Source organism: Denticeps clupeoides, chromosome 20, assembly GCF_900700375.1.
Source record: "Denticeps clupeoides chromosome 20, fDenClu1.1, whole genome shotgun sequence".
NCBI lineage: Eukaryota > Metazoa > Chordata > Actinopteri > Clupeiformes > Denticipitidae > Denticeps > Denticeps clupeoides.
In genome coordinates, this window is record NC_041726.1 from 4290647 (window position 1) to 4304416 (window position 13770).

Genomic DNA, 13770 nt, shown 5'->3' on the forward strand with positions numbered 1-13770 from the left:
AAAGATGACATCCTGGGGTTTCTGGTGATGTCACTTTTTTTTTGGTGACACTGTCATTATAACGACAAGGGGGGTAAACAACATAATACTTTGCTATAAAATTATGCTTCTGTAAATAACAAAATTATGCACAGTAATGCAGCACAACAAAAAGGACCTACGGGCCAGGTCTGTTCTAGGATGGAGTGGAGGTGGTGAGTGAGAGGAGAATGGTGGAGAACATCTACCACCCCGTGCAGGAGACCCTGACAGCACTGAGCAGCTACCTCAGTGGCAGGCTGCGGCGCCACAATGTGGGACGGAGAGGTCCGAAGGTCTTAACAACCACTGACTCCGAAACACTATAGTATTTTTCTTAAATGCAATACGTGTGTGTGTGTACATATATATATATCCACTCTGTACATATGTACACATTCATATATTTTATGTAAACTTGAATATATATATATATTTTTTTTTTTTTATTTATTTGTGTGTGTGTGTGTGTGTGTGTGTGTGTGTACATCCATATATACACTCTGTACATATGTACACATTCATATATTTTATGTAAACATGAATACATATTTATTTATTTGTGTGTGTGTGTGTGTGTGCTTGTGTGTATGTGTGTGTGTATATATAGTATTGCACTTATCCACAGTTATTTCCAGATCAGTTTCTTCAGCAAAATAGAAAAAAAACATAATACCAATATCATAATAATACATAATGACATTCTGTGCTCATCAAGACCCAATGCCCATAGCATAGTAGATGAAAAACAAAAAAAAAAGGGACAATTATGCGCCTCACTCTGGAGCTGTAAGCTGAACCATTGATTTCCACGTCGCTCAGACGTCGAACGGGCATCTGATTTTATCACCACGTTTAAAAGTGTTCGTCCGATTTGGCCGCTGTTTAGGGCCACTTTAACTGGCCGTGTGAACGTAGGCGTCCTCACATCGGCCTGTTCGCTCAGAACACCTGAGGCCGCATTCTCAGGCCTGGAGATGAGAGGCACAATGCCGAAGTGGACAGTAAGTCACCAGACCTGTCCCCTCGGGGGGACGGGCAGCACAGAGCCTTTTCCCACCGTTGTGGAATTCGGTGCGTCTGGCGTGGCTCCGCTCAAAGGCAGGCCGAAAGGTCGCCGGTCACGGGACCTGTCAGTCAAACTTTATTCGCCCCCGTTGCCAAAGTCCATAAAACCCGCGCGCCGTGTCCAGCCCGTCGTGGTTTTGCGCCGGATTAGAAACACGCCCCAGAAGGGGAACGGTGTCTGCAAGGGATCCTCTCCGAAATGGGCCGGACTGACTTCGGAGCCTCGGCGACCGCAATAAACCCGGAGAACCCGGGCGAGTTCTCGAGGCGAGGCGAGAGGCGGAACCGGCCCCGCGGCAGCGAATACGCCGCGGGCGGCGTGAGGGAAGTAGGGCGAGCGGGACGGCCTCCCCGGCCGAGAGCTGTCGGAGGGGCTGATTTAAGGCCGGGGTTGTGGGGGGGACACGCCCACAGAAAGAAGGCCTGTTGTTGTTTTGATGGGATTCCGGCCGCCGTGGTTCCACCCATGGTGTGTGTGTGCGTGTGCGGGTCCGCCGCATGAACATTCCGGGCCCGGCGTCCTCCGCTCTCGCCGCGCGCCTCACCTCCGTGTCGCTGTTCAGGTTCCACAGGTCCAGGCGACCCATGCCGTCGACGGCCGCGAACAGCGCCGGGTGCGCCGGCGACCACGTCACGTCGTAGACGTAGTCGGCGTTGTCTTCAAACGAGTACAGCGGCTTGTTGTGCTGGGAGAGAGAGAGAGAGAGCGATGGAGGGCGGGTTGGGGAGTGTGTATGTGAGAGAGAGAGAGAGAGAGAGAGAGAGAGAGCAGACTGAGTGGCGCTGCTGAAGCCTTGGGGCTCGTCTGGGAACCGGCTAATTAAAACCTTTGCACGTTCACAGAATGTCATAAAAAAACACGAGATGAAAGTCTCTCCAGAGGAGTACTGTAACCTTAGTGTAACAGCTGTCTGAGGTAAAGAGGAGGGGGGGTGAGATGAGAAAAAGAAGAGGAATGAGAGACAGGGAGGAGGTCATTACAGGAAAGACGGAGGACTTGCGAGCGTCTCCCTCCGAGAAACGCGGCGGTGGAATGCGCACAGACACAGCCTCACACGCAAACACCTGAGCAAGTTGCTACGTTTGCACCTGTAGCTGCACGCAAACCTACGTATGCGTAGAGAGAGAGAGCGAGAGAGAGAGAGAGAGGGTTTAGGAAACCGCGGAAAACTTTGAGGGGCTCATCGGATTTGCCCCCACTTGCCGCCTTCTTCATCCACATTTACTTATCCAGAGCGACTTACAATCAGTAGGTACAGGGACCGTCCCCCCCTGGAGACACTCAGGGTTAAGTGTCTTGCTCAGGGACACGATGGTAGTAAGTGGGGTTTGAACCCGGGTCTTCTGGTTCGTAGGCGAGTGTGTTACACGCTAGGCTTCTACCACCACCACCCTGTATAGAGCGGAGATACAACAGGTCTAACCCCCCTGCTGGCTGACTGACTGCGGTACGGTTTTCAGCTTCCTTCAGACCCCGCGGGCTCTATTTTGGGGATCTAACGAGAAGCGTAAAGCGTGATGCACAACTAGAGCTAAATTCCTACGTTTCTATATTGCACCATTCCGGAATCGCTTAGTAACTGACCACTGACTTTACACATGCTTCTTGTTCATCATAAGTGCAATGTTATAACTCCAAGTAATGTCCGAAATTACGTTATTGTTATTGTCAGTTGATATAAGGTGCGGGAGCACGGCTTTCATTATATATCACATCTTTTCGTCCACAGAGAGTGGATGCAAATTGTTCTGGCTCAGAAATAATATTTGTATAATTATGTGGTGGTGGCCTAGTGAGTAAGGAAGTGGGGCGCCTGTCATGGATGGGTTAAAAGCAGAGGACACGTTTCGTTGTGTCACCGTGTGCTGTGCTGCTGTGTATCACGGTGACAATCGCATACCTTAAGAGGGTGTGGTTACACTTGGGAATGCATTGACTGACGACCTCGTCTGGAATGCACTGTATCTCTAAGGTGAACATGACGTGAACTCTAGTTTCTGCCATATTTTTTCGTGTGCCATATTTGAACCAAGAGAGGCATTAGATGCCAAGAATGGGGTCCAAGTCCTCACTAGGACACTTTTAGTCTTCACCCATCTACATGCACAGGGCTCATCCATTTTGCTGCATCTACGTACACCCCCATGCAGTAAATAAGGAAAACATGAACCGCCTGCTTCCGCTATTCACAGAACGCCGAGTCGCGCGGTACCTTGAACATCGGAGCGGGGCTGAAGTAACGCGTGGCCAAACGGCATCATGCGCGTAGCGTAATCCATGGAAACGCGTCCAAATCCTGAAGGCGCCGGCACCGAGGCCGCTCATTACCCGCCCCTTCAGAGAAGCCAAAGATCAGCTTGCACCGGGCTTTTTACTGAGAGTGATACGCAGACAAAGGCCCTCGACTCAGAGAGAGAGAGAGAGAGAGAGAGAGAGAAATTTCAAAGACAGATATGACAGGACCAGAAGCAAGTAAACGGATATTCATTTACCTCATCGTTTTACTCTACTCAATCTGCCGTACTTTATGTGCCATCCTGTTGAGTATATGCAATTGTGCTGCTATCTATACAAGTATAGATAGTATATTTATTTCTATTAATCAATAATGCAACTGTTTTGATGTCTAGCTCTGGTCTTAGCAGGGTTTCTTTGGTAGCCATTGCTTTTAAAACTATTTTAATACACACACATATGGCTGCGGATGCTGATATGTTCATTTATCCAGATCAACATACAGTCAGTAGTTACAGGGACAGTCCCCCTGGAGACACTTGGCATTAAGTGTCTTGCTCTCGGACACAATGGGGTTTGTGGGGTCTGAAGCTGTGACTTTGTGGTCTTCTGGTTCATTGGCGAGTGTGCCACTGCCACCCCAGTATTAATTTATTTGTATTTTTTTAACTTTATTAATCCCGAAGGAAATTGCTTCTCTGCATTTAACCGCCAACCCTTGGTGAGCAGTGGGCGGCCATGACAGGCGTCCGGGGAGCAGTGTGTGGGGACGGTGCTTTGCTCAGTGGCATGAAGGCAGTGGTGGCCTAGCGGTTAAGGAAGTGGCCCCAGTAATCAGAAGGTTGCCGGTTCGAATCCTGATCCACCAAGGTGCCACTGAGGTGCCACTGAGCAAAGTGCCATCCCCACACACTGCTCCCCGGGCACCTGTCATGGCTGGTTGGATGGTTAAATGCAGAGGACACATTTCTTTGTGTCACAGTGTGCTGTGCTGTGTATCACAATGACAATCACTTCACTGTCTCACTTTCTTCATGCTTAACCCCGGCAGCTTCTGCCCATGTCCTTCGCTAGTCCCGAGTGAACGAGGGCACTGAGCTCTTGTTCTTAATAGGACCCTAGAGCCAGTAGAGTGGGGAGCTCACACTAATCAGGTCAACGCAATTCTCCGGTGCTACGGACGCATGGAAAACACGAAGTGACCTGCCACCGCAAGGCCTGTTACAAGTGACAGGAAGAAGAGACAGAAAGCGCAAGCGGTCATTTGCTTGAGAAATCACCGCCTCGGCATCAGACAAGCTCTGAGGCAAGTGATTTTGCAGCCACAACATTTGCACGTCTGAGCGCAAAAACACATTGTGGACGACCACTCCCGTCTCCCTTTCTTCTCCGTGTGCCGTTTGAAGCTCAGAACCTCGGCGGCCGCCTTAGGTAAGCAAACACGCGCCAACCAAGGTGTACCCGACGCTGTGGAGAGCGACAGGAGACACACAAGCATTCCTGTGGCTTTCCTCAAAGGCACGGAATTCCCCCATACGCCGAAAATAACATATGCGCACATGTACGATTCAAGGAATGTTTTAATGCGAGTCAACAGATACAATACACACTAAAGCTGCATGTGTGCTACTGTCAGCTCTTCTGTCCATATTCATGTCCTGTGTTTGTTGTGCGCTTGTTGTACCGTCAGAGCCCATTTTCAGACTTTCGTCTACTATCGTGTCAACTCTTTGTTTTGCATTAATTTATGCGGCATCCAAAACCTTTCGCTGAGCGAGAAAATCTAAGCATCCCTGCCCCATTCGTGCCCTTCATCTTGGGGCGCGACAACCGAGCCGGTGGGCATGATGAAAGAAACACCGGTTATTTTACATCCTGCATTGGTGGCAATTAGCTGACGCCCGCGTCCAGGGGGACCGCTCAGCGGTATGTGTCTCAGGCAGACTCAGTGGTAGGCCAGTGTGTAACTATCAGAACTGTAACAAGCACAACGAAAGTAGGTGCAGTCCCTGAGCCGGAGAGGTTATCTTAAATACTGCGGCTAAATATTGTACTGTATTATAGTTCAGATAATACAGTACATACAAGTATAATATTAGTCACTTTTACATTTAGAGCATTTAGCAGACGCCCTTATCCAGAGTGACTTACAATCAGTATTTCACAGGGACAGTCCCCCCCCTGGAGCAACTTAGGGTTAAGTGTCTTTCTCAGGGACACACTGGTAGTAAGTGGGATTTTAACCTAGGTCTTCTGGTTTATAGGCGAGTGTGTTACCCACTAGGCTACTACCACCCCTAGTAGCACAAACTGTACCAGCACATAAGCTAAAACCTATTCAAAACTATTCAAATTTAGTCTAAATGCATCTCCACATATATATATATATGTGTGTGTGTGTGTGTGTGTGTGTGTGTGTGTATATATATATATATATATGTGTGTGTGTGTGTGTGTGTGTGTGTGTATATATATATGTGTGTGTGTGTGTGTGTGTGTATATATATATATATATATATGTGTGTGGTGGAGACTCATTTTCACCAAATTTGAATAGTTCAAACATCAAATAAAGGATGTGATGCTATGGGTCATTTTTAAAAGTTATTTTAATCAACTTAAATAATTACAGTTTATCAGCTTCAGCCTACTAGCATGTTTTAGCTAGCAAGCCAAACCATAGAATTAACTATTTAAGTTAATACTAGTTAAGTTAATGCTCTATAGTTAAATTGGCTACCCTCATATAGTTCTAGGGGTGGTTTCTCATAAAATTCTAATTAAGCTTGATATGAATTACAGTAAACTTGTCATCCCACAACTCAAACTATCAAATGCTGAACGAATGAACAAATGCTGAAAGACTTTTCTTTCATCTCGTGCCACTCCTCCTACACCATGGCCATAACTCCACGATGACTTTAACCTCAGCTTTAAGCTTAAAGTATATTTTTCTATACATGTCCTAATCTCTTACCCAATCTCTCTCTCTTTGCCTTTAAGCTCCGTCCCACTTGTTTTTCAGTATCTTCATTTCTCCTCTCTTGACCTACCTCCCCCCATCTCTCTCTCGTTCTCTTTCCCTCCCTCCGTTGTGGTGATTGTGGTCCAACCCTATGTCTCCAGACATAAAGGGCAAGCATTTTCGCGCAGAGTCTACACCCTCTCCCCTCCTCCTTCCCTTCGTGTGGTTTGAACCTCGTTCAAGATCCTCCATCGTTCCCCAGGCCTGTGGATCCAGCGCCCTTCTCTGCTCTACCCACTTTGGACACGTAATCACCCAATGCAGCCCCCGCACGTCCACAGCTGTCCATGAGATCTGGTCTGACACAGATGGCTAACTCACGCTGACTCTGGAACTTCACGATATTCCCAGCTTACACACAAGACAAACACAATGTTCTTCCGAGGTGGAAATCTCATACACTGTGCCAGCTCATGTGGAGCCTTGGCTCATTATTCTTTCCTTTATAAATGCACATTTTAACATTATGTATTCATTATGTATTCCTTCTGGTCAAAAATTTTAATCGGATGTAAACCATCCTTCTAAATAGTCCTGTAGGCGTAATGCACAGTTACTTGGTGCTTCATGTGGATTGGAACCATGTAGGCCTACCTTTGTTGACCACAGCTTAACAGTCCAGTCAAAGGAGGACGTGATGAAGAGGTGGGAGAAATCTACTGAGCCCACTGCACCGTGGCAGCTGATGCCCGTCACAGGACCCTGGTGACCCTCAAACATCTCACAGATGCCGGCCTTACTGCGTACGGGCAACAAAACATATTATTATCATTATTACATTACTATTTTTACTATTATCAAGAGCATCTTGCATTCCATCGCAGCAAAGAGAATTGTTTGGTGACACAAGTAGCATGCAGGCCTCTGACTTTCTGCTCATACAGGTCATAGGTTTTCTTTTTTAATCTCAAACAATGCAATGCAATGACATGCTGGCTGACGGATGTCAGGGTTTTAATAAAGGAAACCTAACACGGCCAACAAGACAAAGCTGAAAACACACAGAATACGTGGGTTACAGGAAGACGGGGGAGTGTGGTGAAAGGCAACTTAAATCAATCTCCAAATTACCCACACCAAACACACTCGTGGGTAATCAAGACCTGCCTACAGTGAATTAGCGCCACCTGATGGGCCAGGGGACACTGTGGCCTCACACGTACAGTACTGGTCAAAAGTCTGGACACACCTTCTCATTCAATGTGTTTTCTTTATTTTCATGATCATTACGTTGGTAGATTCTCACTGAAGGCATCAAAACTATGAATGAACACATGTGGAGTTATGTACTTATGTACAAAAAAGGTGAAATAAGTGAAAACATGTTTTATATTCTAGTTTCTTTGCTCTGATTACTGCTTTGCACACTCTTGGCATTCTCTCGATGAGCTTCAAGAGGTCGTCACCTGAAATGCTTCTCCAACAGTCTTGAAGGAGTTCCCAGAGGTGTTTAGCACTTGTTGGGGTCCAGCTCACCCCAAACCATCTGGATTGGGTTCAGGTCCGGTGACTGTGGAGGTCAGGTCTCCACTTTTTGTTAAGTACATAACTCATGTGTTCATTCATAATTTTTATGCCTTCAGTGAGAATCTACCAACATAAATGGTCATGAAGATAAAGAAAACACATTGAATGAGAAGGTGCCTCCAGACTTTTGCCCTGTACTGTACATCCAGGTTTTTAAAACATTTACTGAATAGTGCAAAATATCAATACAGATCATTTGGATGTTGGCGTGTGAGTTTGTTGCTGTAATTTTTGGACGTTCTCTGTTCCCCCAACCTGCCATGTCTGGATGCCGTGTACACCGTTCCCTCCTCGCTCCCAACCACAAAATTATTGACGTCTCCTGTGGGGAAAGCCAGTCCCGTCACAGCCACTGGTTTGGACTTGTTGTATACCAGCTCCATGCTGTCCTGTAAGAGCACCCATAGTCACCATCTTACAGACATTCCACATTGGTTCCGAGATGACGGTTATTGCTCAGAGCACCGCCAGAACAGAGCTTGCCTGTGGCTGAGAGAGCATGTCCAGACTCCAGGAGCACATCCTTCCATCTGTGGACACGGTGATGAGGTTGTTGGCGTTCTGTGTCCCTACCACATTGACGCAGTACACAGGGTGCTGGAGAACAGAGATAAGTCGAACTGATGTCACAAATGTATTAACAGTAATAATGTTTAACGTTTATATTTATTAACAGTTACATGGTGCACAGGCATGATGAAAAGATGCCTTGTTTTAGGATTTTTTAAAATTGTTCCAGTAACGGTGATTCTCAGTGTGGGATCTGGGGTCTGCAGTGAATTTGCAATTTTTCTGTACCCCATTAAATGCAGTAAATTTTATTACACTTTTACTGGACCCGTTCCCCAAAGCTGCCTGAAATTAAATGATAACCTGGCTGTTCATAAACCCTCGTGCAACTAGTGTATGCTTCATAAGATCTTATAGATCACAAAGCAGCACCGTCAATCCAGTTAAAGAGGGAGCAATTTAGCAATTATGGAGCCAAGCACTGGAACGGTGTGCAGTTAATGCACATGAAACATTTAAGATAAAATGCAGTACAGATAATAATACATATGTAATAATAATTCAACAATAAAAGTTTACTATGTACTTTACTATGTTATACTACGTTCTACATTCTGAATTCTTGCAAACACTTGTCAAGCTCTGGAACCCTTCTCAGTGATTTAGCAAATGAACTGATGTTAGCACCACGCTAAATAGTTTAACATAATATGTTTAAATAATATGGATGAATTTCATGCACGAGAATTATTGTTATTAGAGGCACACCTTGTTGACCTGCACAGCACCACAAGACCATTTCAGCCAGAAGAATAGTGTCTCCGTTTCAGAAGTTAGAATGTATTGTCAGGTGGGTCGCATAGAACATAGCGATGAAATTCACACACACACACACACACACACACGCACATACGCACACACACACATGGCTGCTGCAAACTGAAACAATGGCTGGACTGTACCGCACGAGAAGAGAGGGATGGGTGGCGGGCCCTTACTTAAACTTGGCACTGCCAGCCGGCCCTGTGCAAATACAGTTTGATTGTGTGAATCCATTATGTCGTTATTGCCATCAAATTGATTTCTGAACGCCGCCACAATGGATCCCTTTCACTTTGTGGGGCACAGGGCCTAGACAGAGCCTTTCATTATTGAGGGCGGGAGTTTAAACCGTCAGTATCCGCGGCATTCTGGGAGAGCGGGGTGGGTTGTATATGTGTGTGTGTGTGTGTGTGTGCCCATCTGAGGACCTCAGCTGAATCTATGGACCACCACTAGCTTATATTGTCATAATTGCATGACAGCGAGCTGGTCAGGGCTGATGGAGTCTGGCAGGAATGTGCTGACCCAGCTAACAGGGAACATTCCCAGGGCGTTGCATAACGCTCCTCGCCAGCTCTGGTGGGAGCTAATATTCCGACTGTCGTGGTCCACAAGCGTTCCTAATGCTCAACTTCAAACTCGGCCATTTTCAGATCTAATAATAAACAGAGTGGAATTTCTCTTTGTTCATGAATCAGAAGGCGGGGCCGGCGGCTTTTGGCATTCACATCCCCCTTTCAGAAAATGTATTAAAATCGAAGCCAATAAATTCAAAGATTTGCGCAATTGGGAGGTCCGCTGCCGAGGTCACAGATAATAAATAAAACTCAACAGCGTTACGTCTTTATGTCTTCATGTGCTTGCGGGGGTCGGGAGGGACGTTCGGGACAATGGGCCCAGCGGTGTGTGCGGTGGCGAGGACGGCCGGGGGCCGGGTTTACCGTGTGTGCGGCCGCCGACAGCGGCGTCCTCTGGACCGGGGTCCTCCTGTGACTGCGGTTGTCCCACAGGACGATCTGTCCCGAGTACGTGCCTCCCACCACGAGGTTGGGGTGAAACCGAGCGAAGCCCACCGACACCACCGGTGACTGTTGAGCAGGGAGAGAGAGAGAGAGAGAGAGAGAGAGAGAGAGGTTGGAGGGATCTCGCGGGGGTTATTGGAAAAGCGGCGGGACAATGCGGATGATTGTAGCGGCAGCAGTTTTAGATTACAGAATCATAAACGGCGGCCGCCGGAGCGAGACGCGTGACCTCCGTCACGTGAACCCTCCTCCCGTCCTTGTTTTGCATTTATTACAGCATATTTTTGAACGATTAATTCTGGATTCTTTTCAAGGAGCCTTGTTTGCAGGGACCTTGGTTGATCACTTTTTGTTCACTTTTGTTCACTTATGCCTTAAAGCTGAACAAAACAGAATTTTTTTTGTTTTTTATTCTCTGAGGTCTACCGAGGAAGAACGACACGCTCTCCCTCTCCTCTTCCTCTCCTACCGCACCATATGTAGCCACCAAGTCATGCACCCGAGTTCATTCTAAAGTGACTGGAAAACAAACCAGAGCGAAAGAAAACACACTTCTCCTTTCTTCCCTTCAAAAAAAAAAAAAAAACGTGGCTTCCAAAAAGGCTGGAAGATGTTTTGGGGTTTTTTTTCTCTTCATAATGGACTCAAAATAAACTGAGATCCAGGAGTAAAAATAAAGTCTAGTGGCACGGGCCCTCCAGAAAGCGGGGTTTATTTACACACACGACACGGGGGAAGCTGGTTCAAGTCTGATTTAAACGCATTAAGTAACGATGTTTGATGGTCGGCGATGAGGAGGACCGTTTCGAGATTCAGAAATAGATTCAACCGAGGCTTGGACTGCGACACACTAGCAGGGGAGAATTACGAATTATATGAAACAGATTGTGTGTGTGTGTGTGTGTATACACACACACATACACACCACTGGGCTCACACAGCGCCTGACTAATGGGTCCTGATCACTCCAAGCTGGCGCTAATTAAGCGAACAGGACCCGTTAAAAGAGTGCAGCATTAATGTGGACACGTTCATTTATGCTCCTGACTTTTCATCACACACCTACCGATGGCTCTTCTGTTTCTTTCTGTTCTTTTTTGGCCATCGTGCCTGTATTTGTTTATTATATGTTTAAATAAATATTATTTCTATAAAATGACAAGCTTCTGCACCTCCTTCACATCCCTATTTAAGACACTATATTCTGTTTCGGGTTATATTAGACCTAGCAAAAAGTGTGTTTCAAGGAAAGGACATTTTTCCCCAACTGATCTATTGATCCATGTCAAGGAGAAACCATGTCTTCTACCATGTCTGGCTTGGTCCAAAGCAACAGCAACTTTTTTTTTTCTTTCCTGTGATTAGCCTGGTTTTAGCCAAGAGACAGGAGGGGACTGTACCTCTGATAGATGACCTTTCCAATCAGAACCACAGAAATGACCTCTGGCCCTCTCCCCTCTCTCTGCTGTGGCGAGACGTCAGTGGCACACTCCTGCGGCCGGCGCTTCATTACAGGGCCCTAATGAACATGGGCGGAGGGCCGCCGCGGCGAGAGGGCAATAACTCCGCCATGAAGCCATTAATCAAGGCTTAAATGAAGTATTGTAACCCAAACCCAAAATCCTGGAGAGAGGTCTGCCTGTGCCAACAGCCAATCAAGGCACACACACACACACACACACACACACGTTTCCCATCCATCGCTCGGCTTCGCTTTTTCAAAATCTTGTCTTTGAAGGAAACGGATTAACATCTGCCTCCTCTGGTGACCCACACACCTATTTCATATACCAATCCCAGCCCTATCCGTCCGTTTTTTTCAGTTCTGTTGCTTTTTTCCTGTTGCAGCCTATAATGGATAATAGGGCAACATCTGTAATGTTTTTATAAGACTTATAAACGCGTACACGCACAATCGCATATTCGACAGCTATTTCAATGAACGTTACGCAAACAGGGGAGAAAAGGGGACTCCGCCTTTCCTTTCTGTTCTGCCTGTCAGATTATTGATCGAATTTGCAGACCTAGAAACACTGCTCTGTGTTTTTACTTTGTAAATGAAAGGTGCGATGTGTATGATTTTGTAAAATAGGGGTCAGAAAATGTACAGACCCCCTTCTTCCGAGGCACACAGAGTAGAAGACAGAGTTGCTCACTGGTCACAGAGATCTCTGAAAAATACTGAAACCATTCGTTCATAGTCTGCTGATGATTATAGACGTGTTGTAATGTTAGATAAAATGTTCTTCATTTTTTCCTTTAAAGATGAACTGTGGGTTTGGGGGAGATCTGTGTCTACTTGAGGAGCGAGGATGGCTTCAAGGACGGTCTGCCTGTTCTTTAGTGAAAGTGAAGTGATTGTCATTGCGAAACACTGCAGCACAGCACACGGTGACACAACGAAATGTGTCCTCTGCTTTTAACCATCACCCTTGGTGAGCAGTGGGCAGCCATGACAGGCGCTTTTCTCGGTGGCACCTCAGTGGCACCTTGGCGGATCGGGATCCGAACCAGCAACCTTTCCATACCTACTAGGCCACCACTGCCCCATCTGCTTTTATACGGACTACACTAAAACCCTTCAGCGAGACAGCACTATGACAGTCAAATAAGTATTTATGTCATAAGTCCTATCATAAAATGCATCAGACATTTGTATAATTAACACAGATGGAAGACAAATACATAAAATTGGGGAGAACCACAGAACTCCATAATGATTTGCAGACCAGGCATCTGAAGTCTTTCTGATGGCGGATGATGTAGACATGGCAACTTGAAAGAAAAAAAAAAAAAAAAAAAAAAGAGACCATATATTCACACCATATGTCAAGAACGGTTTCCTCTCTATCGTTTCCTCCATCTTAAGTGGAGCAATCCCAGGACACGCTCAACAGCCTTTCTTCAGGAGTTCCACCCTTTTCTCCTGTCTCGCAGACGGGAGCTACTGGAATTAGCTCCATTTGTCCCCACGGACTCGTTTGTTAGGGGTTAAGCCATGCGTGGAAACAACCGAACCCCTAACCCGATGCACTGTAAAGTTCTTTATCGTTCATGATTCGCTCGGCATTAAAATCCAAACCTTTTAATTCAGGAATCTGTCGTTTGCGGGCTTTTTTATGAAATCTGTAAAAGATTTGTACAGTTTCACTAAAATATATAATTCAGGGAGCATTTTCTTTTTCTGGGGGCTGAATGTGAAGGTCTCAACCTGGAGAAGGTAAAAAAAACAAGCGTTTATGGCCAAAACTGTACTGAGAGATACATACAGGGCCAGATTACATCGAGCGATGGCAGTGAGCGAAGGACTGTGAGGAAGGAACACTGCCTGTTTTAATTTTTTTTTTTGTCTGAGCAAAATAAAAAATAAAAAATTGAAAGCCATTTGTCAGGGAGGGGAATGAGCGTGTGACAGACAGCATATTCACCAGCAGAGACCCAAAACCCTTCTGCCACACCACAATCATATGGTTTTCAGCAGAGCTTATCAGGACCAGATGGACTCCATCGTCCTCCACTGGCATCCACCTCTCTCCCTCTTT

At 46.3% G+C, this 13770-nt stretch overlaps 1 protein-coding gene across 4 annotated transcripts in view; it reads right to left on the minus strand.

Annotated features, from left to right (window-relative positions):
* The window catches only part of dync1i1a (dynein cytoplasmic 1 intermediate chain 1a), a 54673-nt gene that overhangs the window by 3855 nt on the left and 37048 nt on the right, over positions 1-13770 (minus strand). For all 4 annotated transcript variants that reach the window (XM_028964278.1, XM_028964277.1, XM_028964279.1 and 1 more), the window contains 5 exons: positions 10148-10294; positions 8358-8471; positions 8130-8263; positions 6942-7086; positions 1632-1772 (listed from right to left, as the gene is read on the minus strand). In XM_028964278.1, the coding sequence (XP_028820111.1) occupies positions 1632-1772; positions 6942-7086; positions 8130-8263; positions 8358-8471; positions 10148-10294 (681 nt within the window). The remainder of the gene's footprint in view (positions 1-1631; positions 1773-6941; positions 7087-8129; positions 8264-8357; positions 8472-10147; positions 10295-13770) is intronic.